This window comes from Anser cygnoides, chromosome 3 (assembly GCF_040182565.1).
Source record: "Anser cygnoides isolate HZ-2024a breed goose chromosome 3, Taihu_goose_T2T_genome, whole genome shotgun sequence".
Taxonomy (NCBI): Eukaryota; Metazoa; Chordata; class Aves; order Anseriformes; family Anatidae; genus Anser; species Anser cygnoides.
Genome location: NC_089875.1, coordinates 96,382,793 through 96,397,799, shown reverse-complemented (window position 1 = coordinate 96,397,799; position 15,007 = coordinate 96,382,793). Strand labels below are relative to the sequence as shown.

The 15,007-nt window shown below is 36.9% G+C and overlaps 1 protein-coding gene across 24 annotated transcripts in view; it reads right to left on the bottom strand.

The window, feature by feature from the left end:
* DST (dystonin) overlaps positions 1–15,007 on the bottom strand; it is a 298,953-nt gene that overhangs the window by 139,088 nt on the left and 144,858 nt on the right. For 22 of the 24 annotated variants that reach the window (XM_066994752.1, XM_066994757.1, XM_066994753.1 and 19 more), the window contains 12 exons: positions 7,945–8,057; positions 7,707–7,813; positions 7,198–7,317; positions 6,523–6,618; positions 6,314–6,441; positions 3,522–3,615; positions 3,021–3,175; positions 1,690–2,152; positions 1,474–1,602; positions 1,191–1,268; positions 913–1,074; positions 702–806 (listed from right to left, as the gene is read on the bottom strand). In XM_066994752.1, the coding sequence (XP_066850853.1) occupies positions 702–806; positions 913–1,074; positions 1,191–1,268; positions 1,474–1,602; positions 1,690–2,152; positions 3,021–3,175; positions 3,522–3,615; positions 6,314–6,441; positions 6,523–6,618; positions 7,198–7,317; positions 7,707–7,813; positions 7,945–8,057 (1,750 nt within the window). The other 2 variants (XM_048078814.2, XM_066994764.1) reach the window with 2 other exon arrangements.

The following is a 15,007-nucleotide window of genomic DNA, read 5'->3' as shown; positions in this document are numbered from 1 at the left end:
CTGTTTTTTATTCTTTCCATTTTTACCACCCACTGTCTGCATTTATTCTTTTCTTGAAAATCTGTAGGGAAAAGTATTCAACATTTTCCTGTAGAAACTTGTTATGTCCCTACAACAGCTACAATAAATTTTCTGTAAACAGTATAGAGCTTAGTTGAAACCCACAGTAATTCACATCACCTGGTCAGATTTTTAATATCCAAACACATTTCGTAACTTACTGACAAGAAGGCTATAAAACCAACCCTAAACCATATCAGGAAGCAATATATACAATAAGTGACTGGAAATGCATTACTGAAACTCCTTTCAGTCCAACAGGAGAGACACCATGTAAGGACTGTTCTGCGACCTCAGTCTACCAGTGCAGGTTGCATCAATAACTATAGAAGCTGCATGCATGCCCAGCAAGAGAAATGTCTGTACAGATACACTTCTGAAATTTTAATTTTAGACTTCAGTGGGATTTTATATAAGCAGTCCAAAACATAGCCATAATTTTACAGAAATGTTTGTGCTTTTTGGAAACTGCAAGATGGAGTTAAAACAGAGACACTGAAGAGGAAATAAAGGCCCCATTATTCAGAGTTTTGTTGCTTAACTTCCTATGAGCAAGCACTTTCCTTCTTTTCCTCCAAAATCTATGGTCTATTAAATCACAAAATTGTTTTCTTGTTTGTGTGCTGTTTTTACTAACTTACCTCAATGGTTAGCCTAGCTGGGTGATTTTCAAGAAGCAATTGCTCTGCTATTTCTTGTACTGATTTAATTACTTCTTCTTTCTGATCAAGTTCTCTCATTAATTCCTTTTGCCAGACAAAAAAAAAAACAAACACAGAAACATTTTAGAAACCTGTTGAATTATTAAAGAAGACTGAATTTTTCCCTCTGGACTATACTAGTAATACATACTGCATGGTATTCCTTTTTTCTTGTTATATTGGGGTTTCTTTCACTCCAATCATACGCAACCTCTTCCTCTTCTTTTTCATTCAGCCATATCAGCTCTCTAGTAGCACGAGACACAAAATTGTGAAGAGTATCTAGATGCCTCTCCTGATTTCTTGAAGTGTTCTTTATTAAAAAGGAAAAACAAATAAGATTAGGAAAAAACAGAATTTGAAACTCATCTCTTTTCATAGATGATGTATATGGAAAAGCTGAACCTCAAAGACATATGAGAAACTTACCAAGAGTTTTGAATACTGACTCTCCAGTTTGTGCAATTTTTCTGCATAACTGAGTTTAAGAGGGGCAGTCATTTGGATCTGTATTTGGTATATGAGGTCAAAAGACAAGAAAACAGACATGATAAGTTACTCTCAACCATTAGACCTCCTGATTTCATGATACGTCATTTAGAGATCAGAACTAAAAATAAGTAAGACTGTGAAACCCAAACACAATTCTACAGCACTTTATGGGTCATTCAGTAAGAAAGTAACTGAAGAGATAAAGAATATGGAGCTATACCTCACTCATTTTAGCTTCTTTAAGGCTGGATTCAAATTCTTCAATAGCTTTGTGGACATTTTTGTGATTTTCTAAATGGCTTTCAACACTTGGTAAATCTGAACCCCATTCTGCCCGATCAAGTTGCACCTTACCAAGAAGAAGGAAAAATTAGCCATGATCTATAAGCAGTAAATATAACAATTAGAAGCAGACCATTTCTACGAAGATTGTTACCTGCATTTCTTCCACCCAGTTCAATAGGTCCTGGACAAATTTCATGTTCACCTCTTCTTCTGTTAAATTCTGATCCACAAAAGCTGATTTCATAAGAGGTTTTCTGATTTGCATCAGTTTGAGTGTTTGAAGAGTCCCACTGTCTACTCCTGTCACATAGCTTTGGATTAACCGTGGTGGGATGCCAGGTGTGTAAGCAGGAGTGATGGCTGGTGTCAACCTGGAAGTAAGACCTGACGAGAGGCCAGATGTCAAGCTGGAAGAAGTCAAAGAAGGTGTTAAACCTTGGGTCATTGCAGCATTTAATTCAGGGGTTAGGTTTGTTGTAAATCCTGAGTTTAAGCTTTCAGTTATTCCTGATATCATCAGCTTTGTCTGCTCTGTTGTCAGTGCATGTCCCTTGCTGTACACGGAAGAACATTCGGTACGTATGGCCATCAGCTCATCACGAAGTTTTGCAACCCTATTAAAATAAAAGAAAAAATTTAAATAAAAGAAAATGATTTCATTGAATGCTTATTATAGCTTCATCACGCTGAACTGAACAGCAATATGAATTCACATGATCTCCTATACTTCAGTTGTACTTAAATATTTATAAATAAGCATTTGTATCAGAAAGTATAGACTATGTCAGCTTTGACTTCTATGAATACAGATAGTAGGTGCAGAAGTCAGGTAATGACACAAAAAATCAGCATGGTATGGGCATTAGGGCGTACCATACACAATACCAGGGAACAATCACCTGAGCAGAAATTATACAAGATACTACATGTTGTGGTAGATAAAATTACTTGCAGTTTGCTGCTAAATAGCTGCTATGTACTTGATCTTACCCCGTCCAGAATGAATCCTGACAAACTTTAGAGCTACTTCTTCATAAAACTGAATTATGCTGCTTAAACGTATCTTTCTCCTAAGACTGTACACACTGACACACGTAAGCTAATGCTACCCCTCTTACTACCTGCTAAGATACCTACAGCTATCATGAGAAATCTCACCTCCATTTTTAAAGCCAAAGTTAGTGAATTCTAAAACCATTTTGTCTGCAATAAAACCAGCTAACATCTTTACACTCAGATAGCAGGAAACTTTAACATTTAAGTCATGGTGTTTTTGTGAATTACTTCATTTTCACAGATGATCACAAACAGTTCCTCATCTTCAACAAAGTTTGTGGGCGATGTAACCACCTGGAACCTTTATTTGGGTACCAAGTGACAGACCGAAGCTTATCCACAGACATGAAGATTTGAAAATTATGTCCATAATGGGTATCCATATTTGGGAGATTTATTTATTGATATAAATGTATTGTAAAGTACCTCTGCACGAGCTGGTCTGCCTGATAGTATTTTCCATCAATAAGAATTTGGGCATCAATCACTTGCTGGCGGAGAAGGTTCTCAGATTCAAGAAGATACCCAGCTATCTCTGCTTCATGTTGGAACTGAAGCCCTGACTCTAATCGCTTGGTGTCCTGAATGAACAAAAGAAAGCTGTTAAGCCCTGCAGCTAGACCAAAGAGAAATAAGCTGTAAGAAACCTATTTTTTTAAAACTTTTTTTCTATACTTAAAACAACTGTAAAGAACTTTATCTAACTACCAAGAAAAAATTTAACAGAACTCACTCTAGGTAATTTTGGTATTTTCTTGCAGAAATAATAAACTGATTATAACAGTACAGCAAAAACAGAAGTATCAGTTATTAAGTATGCACTTAAAAATCCTAAAGATTTTTATTTATTTATTTATTTATTTGAAGTAGCCATCCCATTACAGCAAGTTCATGAACACAGACAAGTAAAATCACTGACTGACTTACAGACTGCAGAGCATTCCGGGCAAGTATCAGTTTGTCCTCACAGCTCCGGCTGTCCCGCTGAATTCTGTTTGCAATCTGCTGCAGCATTTCCAACCTAGGTGATGCCATGGAATTTTGGAAAAATAAGTATTAATGCTATTTATATTTACTATACATATATGACTTCAAAACAAACAAAGAATAACAAAAACCAGCAACCACAGAGCACAGATATATATGCCAAGTTACCTGTTTCCTTCTAAGGTGGCATTACCAAAGCTTATACAAGATTTAATCAATGTGGGACCACAATTAACAGAAAGAAAATTCTCATTAGAGTCAACGCTGGTTCGAGCACTAGTACTGTTGCTAAACAGCGAATCGCTGCTATGATAGCTGTAACTAGTGCTGTTCATTTTCACATCCAGACCACAGTCCTTCTGGCTGTTTACATTTGCTGAAAAATGGAAAAAATAAAACTCCTACAAAATGTACAGCTTCTAGGGATGAAATTTCACTACTGGCTTTTGAAACACCTAGCACTCCTTCTTTAAATAGGCTTCAGTAATGCATATTCAAAACCCAGTAATTAATATTCTGCCAGCTCTTCAAAGTATTTTACCTGGGGCTATGTATGCTGCCTCACTTTTGGCTTCCCTAACCTTGCATTAAAGCTTTGCAAGTACAGACTAGGCAGTAACAGTAGGGCGTCTCTAGGAAACAGACGCACCAAATATTTTATTTAAGTGTCACAAAATGTCTATAAGCCAAATAAGAATTTAAAGAAGTCTTTAAAGTGTTTCTCAGACTCTTGAATGAAAAGTTTGAAAAAGGACCAAAGTCAGAACTCCACGCTCCACTGCATGGTGTATAAACTTCAGGCTGGGCTGATTCCTTTTGTTTCAAATGGAACTGCACAATAAAACTGCAGGAATATCACAGTTAATCAGCTCTTACCAAGTTAATTTTAGACACCTGTACACCATCCAACCCACCATCATTACTCCACTGTCCAAGTATGCATGTTTACTAACTGCCCTGTTCCACTAATCCATCCTCCTGCAAATTTCCCTTTAACTTCTTCCATACTCAGAGCTAATTGCTTCTTACTGTTTTGACCACAAAACAAATAAGAAAACTCTGATCACTGCCCTTAAGTTTATATTTTAACTTGGATTTGAGGGTTTGGGTAATTTCTTCAGTAATTCACCTCCTGCTTTTAGCACCTCCTAAAAAGCTCACCCACAACATAGATGACTGTGTTCAAGCAGAAGAGCATGGCAAAGGCACAGACACACCCCTGTGGCAATTTCAAACCCTGATAGTTTTGCAAACTGGAACTCAGTCTGGCACTCTCCTCACTGACATCGTATTAACTTCGATCCCACCCACCAGTCTGGCCACATGCTGTTTGTCTCTGTTGATACTTTCGGATGTATTCACCAGACATGGAGGTAAAGTTTTAGTGGCTCTCCAAATTTCTTTATTAGCTAAGGTCACATTTTTGCTTGACTATCACTTTACAATCTGTCATTTTTAAGTGTGTTCACCAATCCTGAAATATGGGAAGGAGTTTATGTGCATTTATATTTATCTGTGTTCCATCTATCTGACTAGTAAATAAATAAACTAATGTCATTTATATACTCTCCCAACTAAAATAATCCAGCTTTCTGCAATTATGAATAGAATTCCTTTTGGTGAAGGCAGGCACTAACTTTGCATTGGCATGTTAGAACAGATTAGCCTACAAGATCTAGCAGGCTGTATTTCCACCACTGCTTTCCAGTGTTCTGATCCACACGGTGGGGATAACTTTGAATTCCTCTATAGGAATCTCTTTCATAGCAGTTACCACAGGGATACTGTAAATCAGTACCTCCCATTGAATCTGCTATTTCAGTCATGCTCCTGCTTTTGTAAGGAAGACACATATTTTGTGAGCATGATCCGTATCTAATCAACTCCAACTGTCTTTGAGATCTCTTCTTAAAATCTGTCTTTCTGAGGACTTACTACACAGTGGTCTCGATTCTTCACACCTAACTACAGGTGCCCAAACCCTATTATCACTCGAACGTCAGTGCCAGATTTCTCTATAACGTGATTTAGATCTTAGGTGTCTCCTTTGGATGCTTAAATTTAAGCAGAATGAACACAGAGCCAGGTAGGAGCCCAAAGAATCATTTAATTTAGGGTTAAATAAAATGATTTTTTGAATTAATGAATGGTAGCCTCTGTTTCTGCCACAGAACTCAAAAGAGGTACCATTAAAAAGCAGAAATGCTCTAAGGCTGCATTAAGATTTTAAACATGCTTGGTACGTTATTAATGATGTACAAAACAGCGTCACACATTCCTCTGCCATGGAAGACTACTATGCACTTTGCATGTCTGAACGCTTTGTGTGTTTTTGAGTACAATCAGTGCAAGTGAATTACACATTTTATGTAAAGAATGAGGGTGTTGCTTATATGAAATAGAGTCCAAGCGAGACAATGAAGTAGTATCAACCTGGCCCTGACCATTTGTACAAAGAGGACAGTATATTTGTGATTAAGTGCTTTGACGATCTGAGGCACATGTACTATTTATTCACTACGACCTTCTGAGATCATCCAAGTATATCTGGACCCGCTTCTACAAAACACATAGAGAAGTTCAGGCTTGAACAAAATCAGAATTACTCAACAGGAATAGAAATAGAAAAATAACATGGATATTACAATGGAATAAAACATTCATGATTTTCAATACAGGGTAAAATAACGGAAGATATATTAACCAATCCTGTCAGATGTTCACTAGCATACCTCTCTACTTCAGGCCGAAGGGTCTTCTCTCTTTCCAGCATCGCAATAATAAGCTTTCCCCATTCTTTTTCTATATCATTTGGATGATAGCCTTGAGGAAGTTTGATGCGTCCAAATTCTATCCAGACCTTAAAAATTCATACATACTTGTTATTTTAAGCCTTCAAAAGGGAACTTTTCTATGTATTTCAATGCATGTTTAAACTTACCTCCAGCAGTTTATATAGACGTTTAATTTTTGATTTATCTATCTCCTTTGGTGGAATTTCTGTTTCTTTAAACTGTAAATATTGATTATAAAGTGCCTACAGAAACAAACAAAAAAAAAATCAACTTTTACTTACAGTGAATATATCCTTACTCCCTAAACCCTCTTTATAAGGTTATTTCATAAGATTCTTTATAAGCTTATGTTCTAATATTGTTCTACATAAGTTTTGTGAAAATGATCTGTGACAACCTAAAGATTTGCTTTTGATCGTTCACATATTAACAATGCTTTTATTGTCCTTTGAAAAGTTTAGGGAGTAGATTTTCAAGTGAGCTTCAGACAAGTGAACTTCAACATGATACCATTTTTCCTCTCTTATTCAAAAAAAAATTAAATCTAGCTTACAAAACTATCTAAGGACATCTTAAGAAGGGTTATAAAATCTATCTATAGACCCAGCCTATCCCATCTCTAACATTTTTAACATTGCATTTCAGAAATCCTGCAAAGGTCACCTAAAAACTACTTAATAAAGAACTATATTGCTATGATGATACTGTTCTACAGCTGATTTGATTGTATAAATCAACAGGCACTTCATTTGTTCAAGCATGCTTTAAGTAAGTATGATAAAGTGCCATTCCAATAAGGAGTCTAAGACGCTATATCTTACCTTCAACTCCACAGGATTGTTGGGAAACGTTCTGTCAGACATTATTGTAACATGGTGTCTGATCCACTGCATGAGGTAGTTCACCATATTCTGATACTCAACCCATTTGACTTCAACATCCTACCAAAGCACAACACAGATTACAGATCAGAAGAAAATCATCCAAGAACTCCACTTTGTTTAACCTTTGAAGTCTGAGGACTTCAAACACATAGAACAGAGATTTCTAAACCCCGTAATTCTGAAACATGTACGTGCTCATTACACCTCACCTAAAGTTTCCAAATGCCTCATTTGTACTATTCCATGTTAGTCCCAAATACTTCCACAGAAAACATATTTTTTTGTTGTTTTCAAATTTATAAGAATCAGAGAGGCACAACTTAGGTCTAAATGTAGGAGTGGAAAGTAAGAACTTGGACTATGAAAGATCCAGCTATCATTCTAGAGCTGAACCAAGAATCATTTATGATGTTGGCACACTGCACAAGTATTTTTCTCCTACTTACATTTGCACCAATGCCTTCACCACCTTCTGGTACTTTGGGAAATGCATCATAAAGTGATGACACATAAGTTATTACTGATTTCTCATCAGGTGAGGAAACATCAACATCTAGAAGAGCAAGACAGAACAGTACTTTACAACATAGTTGTAAAGATGCCCACAAATGTGCAACAACCAGCAGTTTGGACTTTATTTTACTGCTAGGGTTTTAGCAACAAAGTCCTTTGCAGCTATCTTACCTTCAGGATCCAGAAGTCTGGCAACACCGAGTTTTTCTGCTACAAAAAAAGCATGTTCTAAATTTGCAAGGTTGCTTTGAACAGCAACGGTATTCATGTCTATCAGGTCCGGCCTGCCAAACAAAAACAGTAATACTTGATTACAACTCTTTTCCAGTTTTAAATCAGTGCAGCATTAGTAATTCAATCCAAAACCATGGAAGGATACAGTAACACAGTTTTCATCAAAAAAGGATTTCATTAAAAATATGTGAACGAGCTGAGGTCAGAGCTAATTGATAAACACACGCAGCAGACAACTACAATATTGTCAGTTCTTCCTTCCATCTACCAGCTGACCTTTCTAACCACCCTTTTTATGTATCCCTTATGTTCTTATTTATTCATATGCATTGTACTGTCTTGCCTTGTCCTTTCCACTGCTCTTGAGGAGGTTAAGCTCACTTTTCTCTTAGGACCCATCTATATGTAGAAGTTCAATTCTCCTGCCTTTACAAGATTATAGGCGTTCTGCACCAAACTCTTCAGCGCACGTTTCTGGTCAGAATCCATACGGAAATTAGCTCAGTCACAGTAACATCACTTTAACCTGGCGGCAAGTATTCTTACCGGGCTTTGATGAAGTCCTGTTCAAACTTCACCGAAGTCCTGCTTTCAGATAAATGTTGCTGCCAGCTCTCTTGTGGACAACCCTCAGCCCCACGCGCTAGCACCTTCCCACCTTCCTCCATCTGAACTCTACTGCCAGCCGCAACACTTTTGTTTTAATGGGATACTTGTCCTAAGCAAAACCCACCTATACACAGTTTCAAGGTCTGTAAATATTATCCTATACCAACATCACTACTTTAATATTTTAAATTGATGCAAAATTCAAATTAAATTAATTAAATATTAATACTATCCTTTAGGTTTGCTATGCGATGCCAGGTTTTTAGATCTTGCAGTTCTCAGTGCAGACAGTGGTACTGTCTGCCTTCTGCACTAGCTGCAATCCTGTTAGCCACATCAAGTAAAAGGAAAAGGGGATTTTTGAAACACACTGAGCACAAAACTCATCCCACTTAAGCCAAACAGTCACAAGGCCCTGAAAACTTTGTTACTAAAATTCTAAGCTACTGAAAACCAGACCCACATTGGGGGAAAATAAAACCAACAACAAAACCCCCAAACAAAAGAAATATATATATATATATAAACTTTAGTAATAAATAACTATTTTCTTAGTTTTACCTAGCAGAATCTTAAAAAAATTGCAAAACAAGAGAGAGAAATAATCCTGTTAAAATAATTACATTTTTCAAAACTAACAATTACATTTCATTTGTCAATACCCCAGATTGCCTCGATCCCCAAATGGCATTAGCTTTAGAAAAATCGATACAAGCTTGTCTTTAAATTAACTATAAGGGTACTGTAAGTAGAAATTTCTTTCCACATATTTAGAATCACTGCTGTCCTTGTGCTCTGTAGAAGACAGGTCTGTAAGACAGATACTAAAACTGCACCTATTCTTTTTTGAAAGAATGTTTAATTAATAATAAAACTTAAGCGGTGTAAAAAGAAATATAATCCTTCTAAACCAGCGGGAGTTTCCGCTTTCAATATGCTTAGTGGGAGCACGATCAAGCTCATGCCATTATTCTCTGAATTTCATTGCAGTGAAAACAATGCCATGAAAACGTTATTGTCTGTTAAACTTAGCAGTACCGAGATGCCAGGAGAAATTAAAGACAACAGTAGAAAAGGAAATGGAGGGGTCCAGTCTCCTATTTCAGCAACACTAACAGAGATGGTACGAATAATAAAGGTTGCTTTCACAACATAGTTTTTATGAGGTAAGCAGGTTTCTGTAAACACACACTGTTGCCTTCGTTATTTTTTTCACCTGCTTTCTTCACATTGGTTTCACGCTTGGTAGCAATGGCCCAGGCGTCATTTATGCTGCCTGTTCAATTGCCAACTCTCAGAACAAGAAAGGACAAGTTGCTGAAAAAGCCTCGTCTATTCCCAGAAAACAAGCTGCAAACTGCAAGCGCTCTGACATCAGAATCTCCTTTGGAATAAAGCTTTAAATTAGATGAATGAGAGGTAAGGTTTTTCTCGCAGTGACACAGGTTAAAAAAAAAATCAAGAAAAAAACAACTGTCATCGGTTGTGTTAAGACATCATTCTGGGTAGCTGCTGTGGCTTCACCCCAAACTTAACAACAGCATCCTCTGTGAGATGCCTCCTGTTTCAAACGCTTTCCCATCCCTGCAGATCGCACCAGCCAGAGTTATTCAAGTTCCCCTTAAGAAACAATGGAAACTTGCACTGGATACCGCACTATTTCCAGTTAATTATATACTTACCACAGAGCATTCTGACCTAGATTTACTAGTCTATATTTGTCTCAAGTCTTGATCTACCAGAAAATACTACACAAGACAGCATTTCTCTGTGTCTTAGTAGTGTTTGCCTTGAGTTTTGTGAAGCAGAAACAAGGCTCAACAGCTGGTTGGGAAGAAGCCCACTGATGGCATATAAAAAGGAAAGGACGGGTATGACTTAAATGCAAAAACACCTGGTACTTGGCAAAGTGCAAAGCATACAGAAAAAGAGGAGGGTACCTCTTTTTTGTTTTGTTTTGTTTTGTTTTGACCTCTCGGTAAAAGACTTTTTCTTAACCACTAAAAACTCATCCAAAATCAGGGCTTATGAAATCAAGAACTGCCACGTTGTTCATTTTGTTTAAGAGTGTTTTCTCATGATTTTAAATACCAACAATTGCTTTTTTTTTTCTGCTGGAAGCCTGCAGAGAGCTGTGCCCACTAACTCAGTGCCTGGGAATTTGCCTTTGAGCATGCTCGCAGGGATCTCAGTGCCGTGATCGCCGATGCCCATCCTCCTCTGAAGGATCAGCGTTACTGAGCACAGGTTGTGCACAGCACTGCTGTGCTCTGTGGTGCTGCATGAGGAAGCCTCACAAATATTTTCCAGTATCTTCAATACTTCATGTCTCAGGTGAATTCTGAAATACTGCAAACTGCATTAATTGCAGGTATGGCGAGTAACCTAATGCAATTTAATTGTATTAATTTAGTTGTGTTAATCGAGGTAAATACTAGATTTAACAGCATCACCCATCATGGAAAACATTTTAATTTTTAAGGCAAAAGAGAAAACAAGCAAGGTTTGTAGATGACTGTTATTTGTCATTTATCATAACTGAATTTTATATTAATTTGCATAGCCCTATTAGGTGGTTTTATACACAGTTTAGAACAAATTAAATCCTTTTCAAGTAAAAGACAGTGACTCTAACTTCTGTCATAATATTGTGAGTCATCTTATGGCAGATTTTTCAGCAGCTGGGGCCTTGCCATCCAAAAGCACACATAAACATCCCAAACACAAGGAGACTTGGAACATTCCATGCAAAAGAGATGCTCCTGCTACGGCCCCACCTAAGTCAAGGTGTTTGCTTTCCAAGCAGTGAGTCACTAATCATTTAACTCATAAAATGTTTGGTGTCTGCCGTTCCAGGTCTTAGAGTAGGTGTTAGAAATTAGACTTAATTTGTATTAGAACTGAGGAAACAAAGGTGTGGTTAATGCCACTTCAACTAGGAAACTGACCAAATTCCAAACAATTCCAGAAAACATTATATAGCACCACAAAGATAAGCAAGCGATCATTATTTGCATAAGAGCATAAAAAACAGGGTTTGTTTTTTAACGAAAGAGCTACATGTATCATATTCAAGCTTTCTACTCTGCAAATGCTCCTTGAAATGAAAGAGTTATGCATCATAAGGGAAGTTGGACACACAGATTTTCCCATAGTCAGAGCTTAGTACCAAGTAAAACAGTTCAAGATCCAAACTAGAAACTACAGAATTTGTCCGTTAAACCAAAAGGTCAGATTTGAATGAGATCTGATATTTCAAACTGGAAAAAGATAATTGGCTGAACTTTTATTTTCCCAGTCAATGATGAAAAAACTACATCCTCCTCTTCACTGTTCCCTGATGACACTTTCCCAATTAAAACGTTTAACTTTATTACTATAAATATACATCTGAGCAATATTCTACACGAAAATATGGTTAATGAGTTTAAAAGGATTTCTGACCATCCTGGAGTTATTTACATGAACAATCTAAACTGTTTAATCTGCACAACTTTGCTTTGCTCAAAAATTTGGATGGTGTCTGAGTAATGCTCAGTGTTAAAGGATGTTTCTTTCCTGGCTTACTGAGCGTAAAAATTACCACAGTAAGTTCCAAGCTGAACTCACAGAGAAAACAGGACTGAAGATGCAGAGTACAGATGCATGTGTTTCTGTAGCCTAGTTAGCTTCTCCATTGCTGTAATTAGAAAATGTCTATAAAAGTAAACAGATTCTTTGTTTCATTGTTCACAGACATTTGAAAGGGACACATACCAGAAAAAGGCATGCTTTTTTCAGGGTTGGGAGAACTACTGAAACAAAGACCACACCAGAATACACAGCCATTTAAAAAAGCCCTTAAGAATAGAGAGACTTCTCAGTCAGGATTCACCACATGTTTTAGAAGGAACCAAAGAAATATATTATCTAGAGATTTTGATTCATAGCAGAAAGGTAGCAAACAAAGGAATTAGAAGATAAGTAATGTCTACGTAAAACAAATGAAATTTTAACTCTCTCTCTCTTAACACATCTGTTACTTTCCCAGGAACTCCACAGATGAGATGATGAAGCAAAATACATTTATTACTTATAGTAACTCCTTCCTATTCCTTAGGTTAGCTAGAAAACGGAACATGAAAGATACAACAGGGAGCCAAGTGTGATGGAGTATCTAAACGAAGAACTGGCTGCATCTATCCTTCAGAGCAAATAGGCGGTGAGAGGACAGGCAGGGCTTTTAATCTCTACTTACAACACTATGGGGTGGAGTTGCCCAGAAAGAAAGGCTTGTGCACAATAATGTACAGCCAGGTCTTATCATCAGTAATCAGCCTTGAACATTCACAAGATAAGTAACTGTAGAACATAATGTTTATGGGGACAGGTTTTGGTTCTTATTAAGTTTAACAAATTCACCCAGACATGACAAAAAAAGAGAAGGATTTGAAGGTACCCAGCTTTTATACTTGCCTAAGAGACCCCAAGATCTCCCTTATACGTATATGCAGATGAGGAAGGTGACAAGGAATGGGATTCAGCTCCAGATCCAGACACCTAAACTCAGGTGTCTACCTGCCAGTGTGCATACACATTTCATTACAGTCAGCGATCAACACATCCAGTACAACCTACCTAGCAAGCTATCCAGTATCTGAGTATTACTTAGAGGGATCCAAATCCATCCGTATACTCCATTGACTGTACTGAGTAGAAGTTCAGATAGTTGCAAAGCCCTCATGAAATGTTACACCTCACTAAGCATGCATGTTTTGAGACTGACACATCTCAGAAACATAAGAAATAAAAAGCATGGCTATACATTTGAAATGCAGAGAGCAGCTCTCAGAGACTTCATAACAATGACTGTTGAAGATTTGCTTATGACTTCTTGAAGAATTAATTTCTCATTCAATTAATGAAACAAAGTCAAAAAGGCTACCAAACATTTACCACCAAAATTAAATAGATGCATGATACGTCTTATCTAGTAGCTCATCTTTTAGCACTTTACTGGAAGTCTAAAGGTGAAAGCAGGTGAAAAGTACTCCATAAAATCCTTTGATATTGGTCAATTCACACAGACATTTTGAAGTGATTTACATAAATATTCTATTACTTATCAGAAATATCATGTTTTGGGGGGAAATATAGACAGTACTTCATGTCATCTCAAATGCAAGACTAACAAATGGCTCTTTAACCATAGACTTTACAAGATCCCTAGGACTCAATGATATACTGTGCTAACTTATTCACATAATCATTATGACTTGCATGCTTTTTTTTCTTTTTGTCTTCTCTTCTGTTGTCATGGCAGGAATGCCTGTACCATTCATTATTTTATGTGCCCCTACAGATTTCATTCAATGCCTCTAAAGATGAACAATCATGTCTTTTTATGCCCTCAAGAGTTGTAAAATTCTCACGTGATCTGGACTGTTCCACCCTCATTTGTGTATCTTTTTCTTAATTTTTGCTCTAAATTTTCAGGTATGTTGAATAATTCCAAAAAATAAAAAATAAAATTTCAACTGATGGTGACCTGCAAGTACTGTAATAAAGGGACGCCACCAATACATTTCCTGTCTATTCCACAGATATCCCAGCGTGGTCTATTAAAACTTCTAATTGGAAAAGAATGTTTTAACTGCACCAAAAAAAGGGCATGTGAGGGCTGTTTTTCCTTATTTACTTAGTCTCCCTAACAATACATGCAGATAATTCAGACTATTCATTCTATTGTGTATGTCCTTAATTTGACAAGCACTGAGTTTAAAAAAAATTTTTTAACGTGAAAAAAATTGAAGCCTCATGCCCCACCTTTGTTAGCACAGCAAAACGTTACCTGTAACTTGTCATATCAATCGGTCTAGATAAAGACACAACTGAGGCATTGTAAGATCAAACTCCTATTAGTTAAATGTGGAGCTCAGCTTTAGCAAAATGCCTAACAAAACGTGATCGTAACTTGGCAGTAGGGTTGTGATGAAGGTTTCAAGATTGCTATATGCATGAATGAAACTAGAAAGGATCTTGTTCCTTCTTTTCACCATCTTTAAAGCCAGATTTTACATTCTCTTCGTAATATGAGATAAACATCATTACAGAAACCATACTGGTACAGCAAGTTTGCCAATTTTTTGCCTATGATAAAATTTAAATAGGAAAAAGCTCATAGCTTTTAACCTCAACCCACACTGTACAATCTACAGAAATAACCATAAATCACATACTTTTCCTTGGCGTGTCTGAATACCAAAAAGACAATGAAGAAACTCAACCAAATGATTTTTCTCTCCTGTTTGGTGAGAAAACTCCTTCCAGACCCTGACGGTGACTGTCTGACACATTAGCTTGCCAATGGGATTAATACAGTTATCAACACGAAAGAAGGGTGATTTACCGC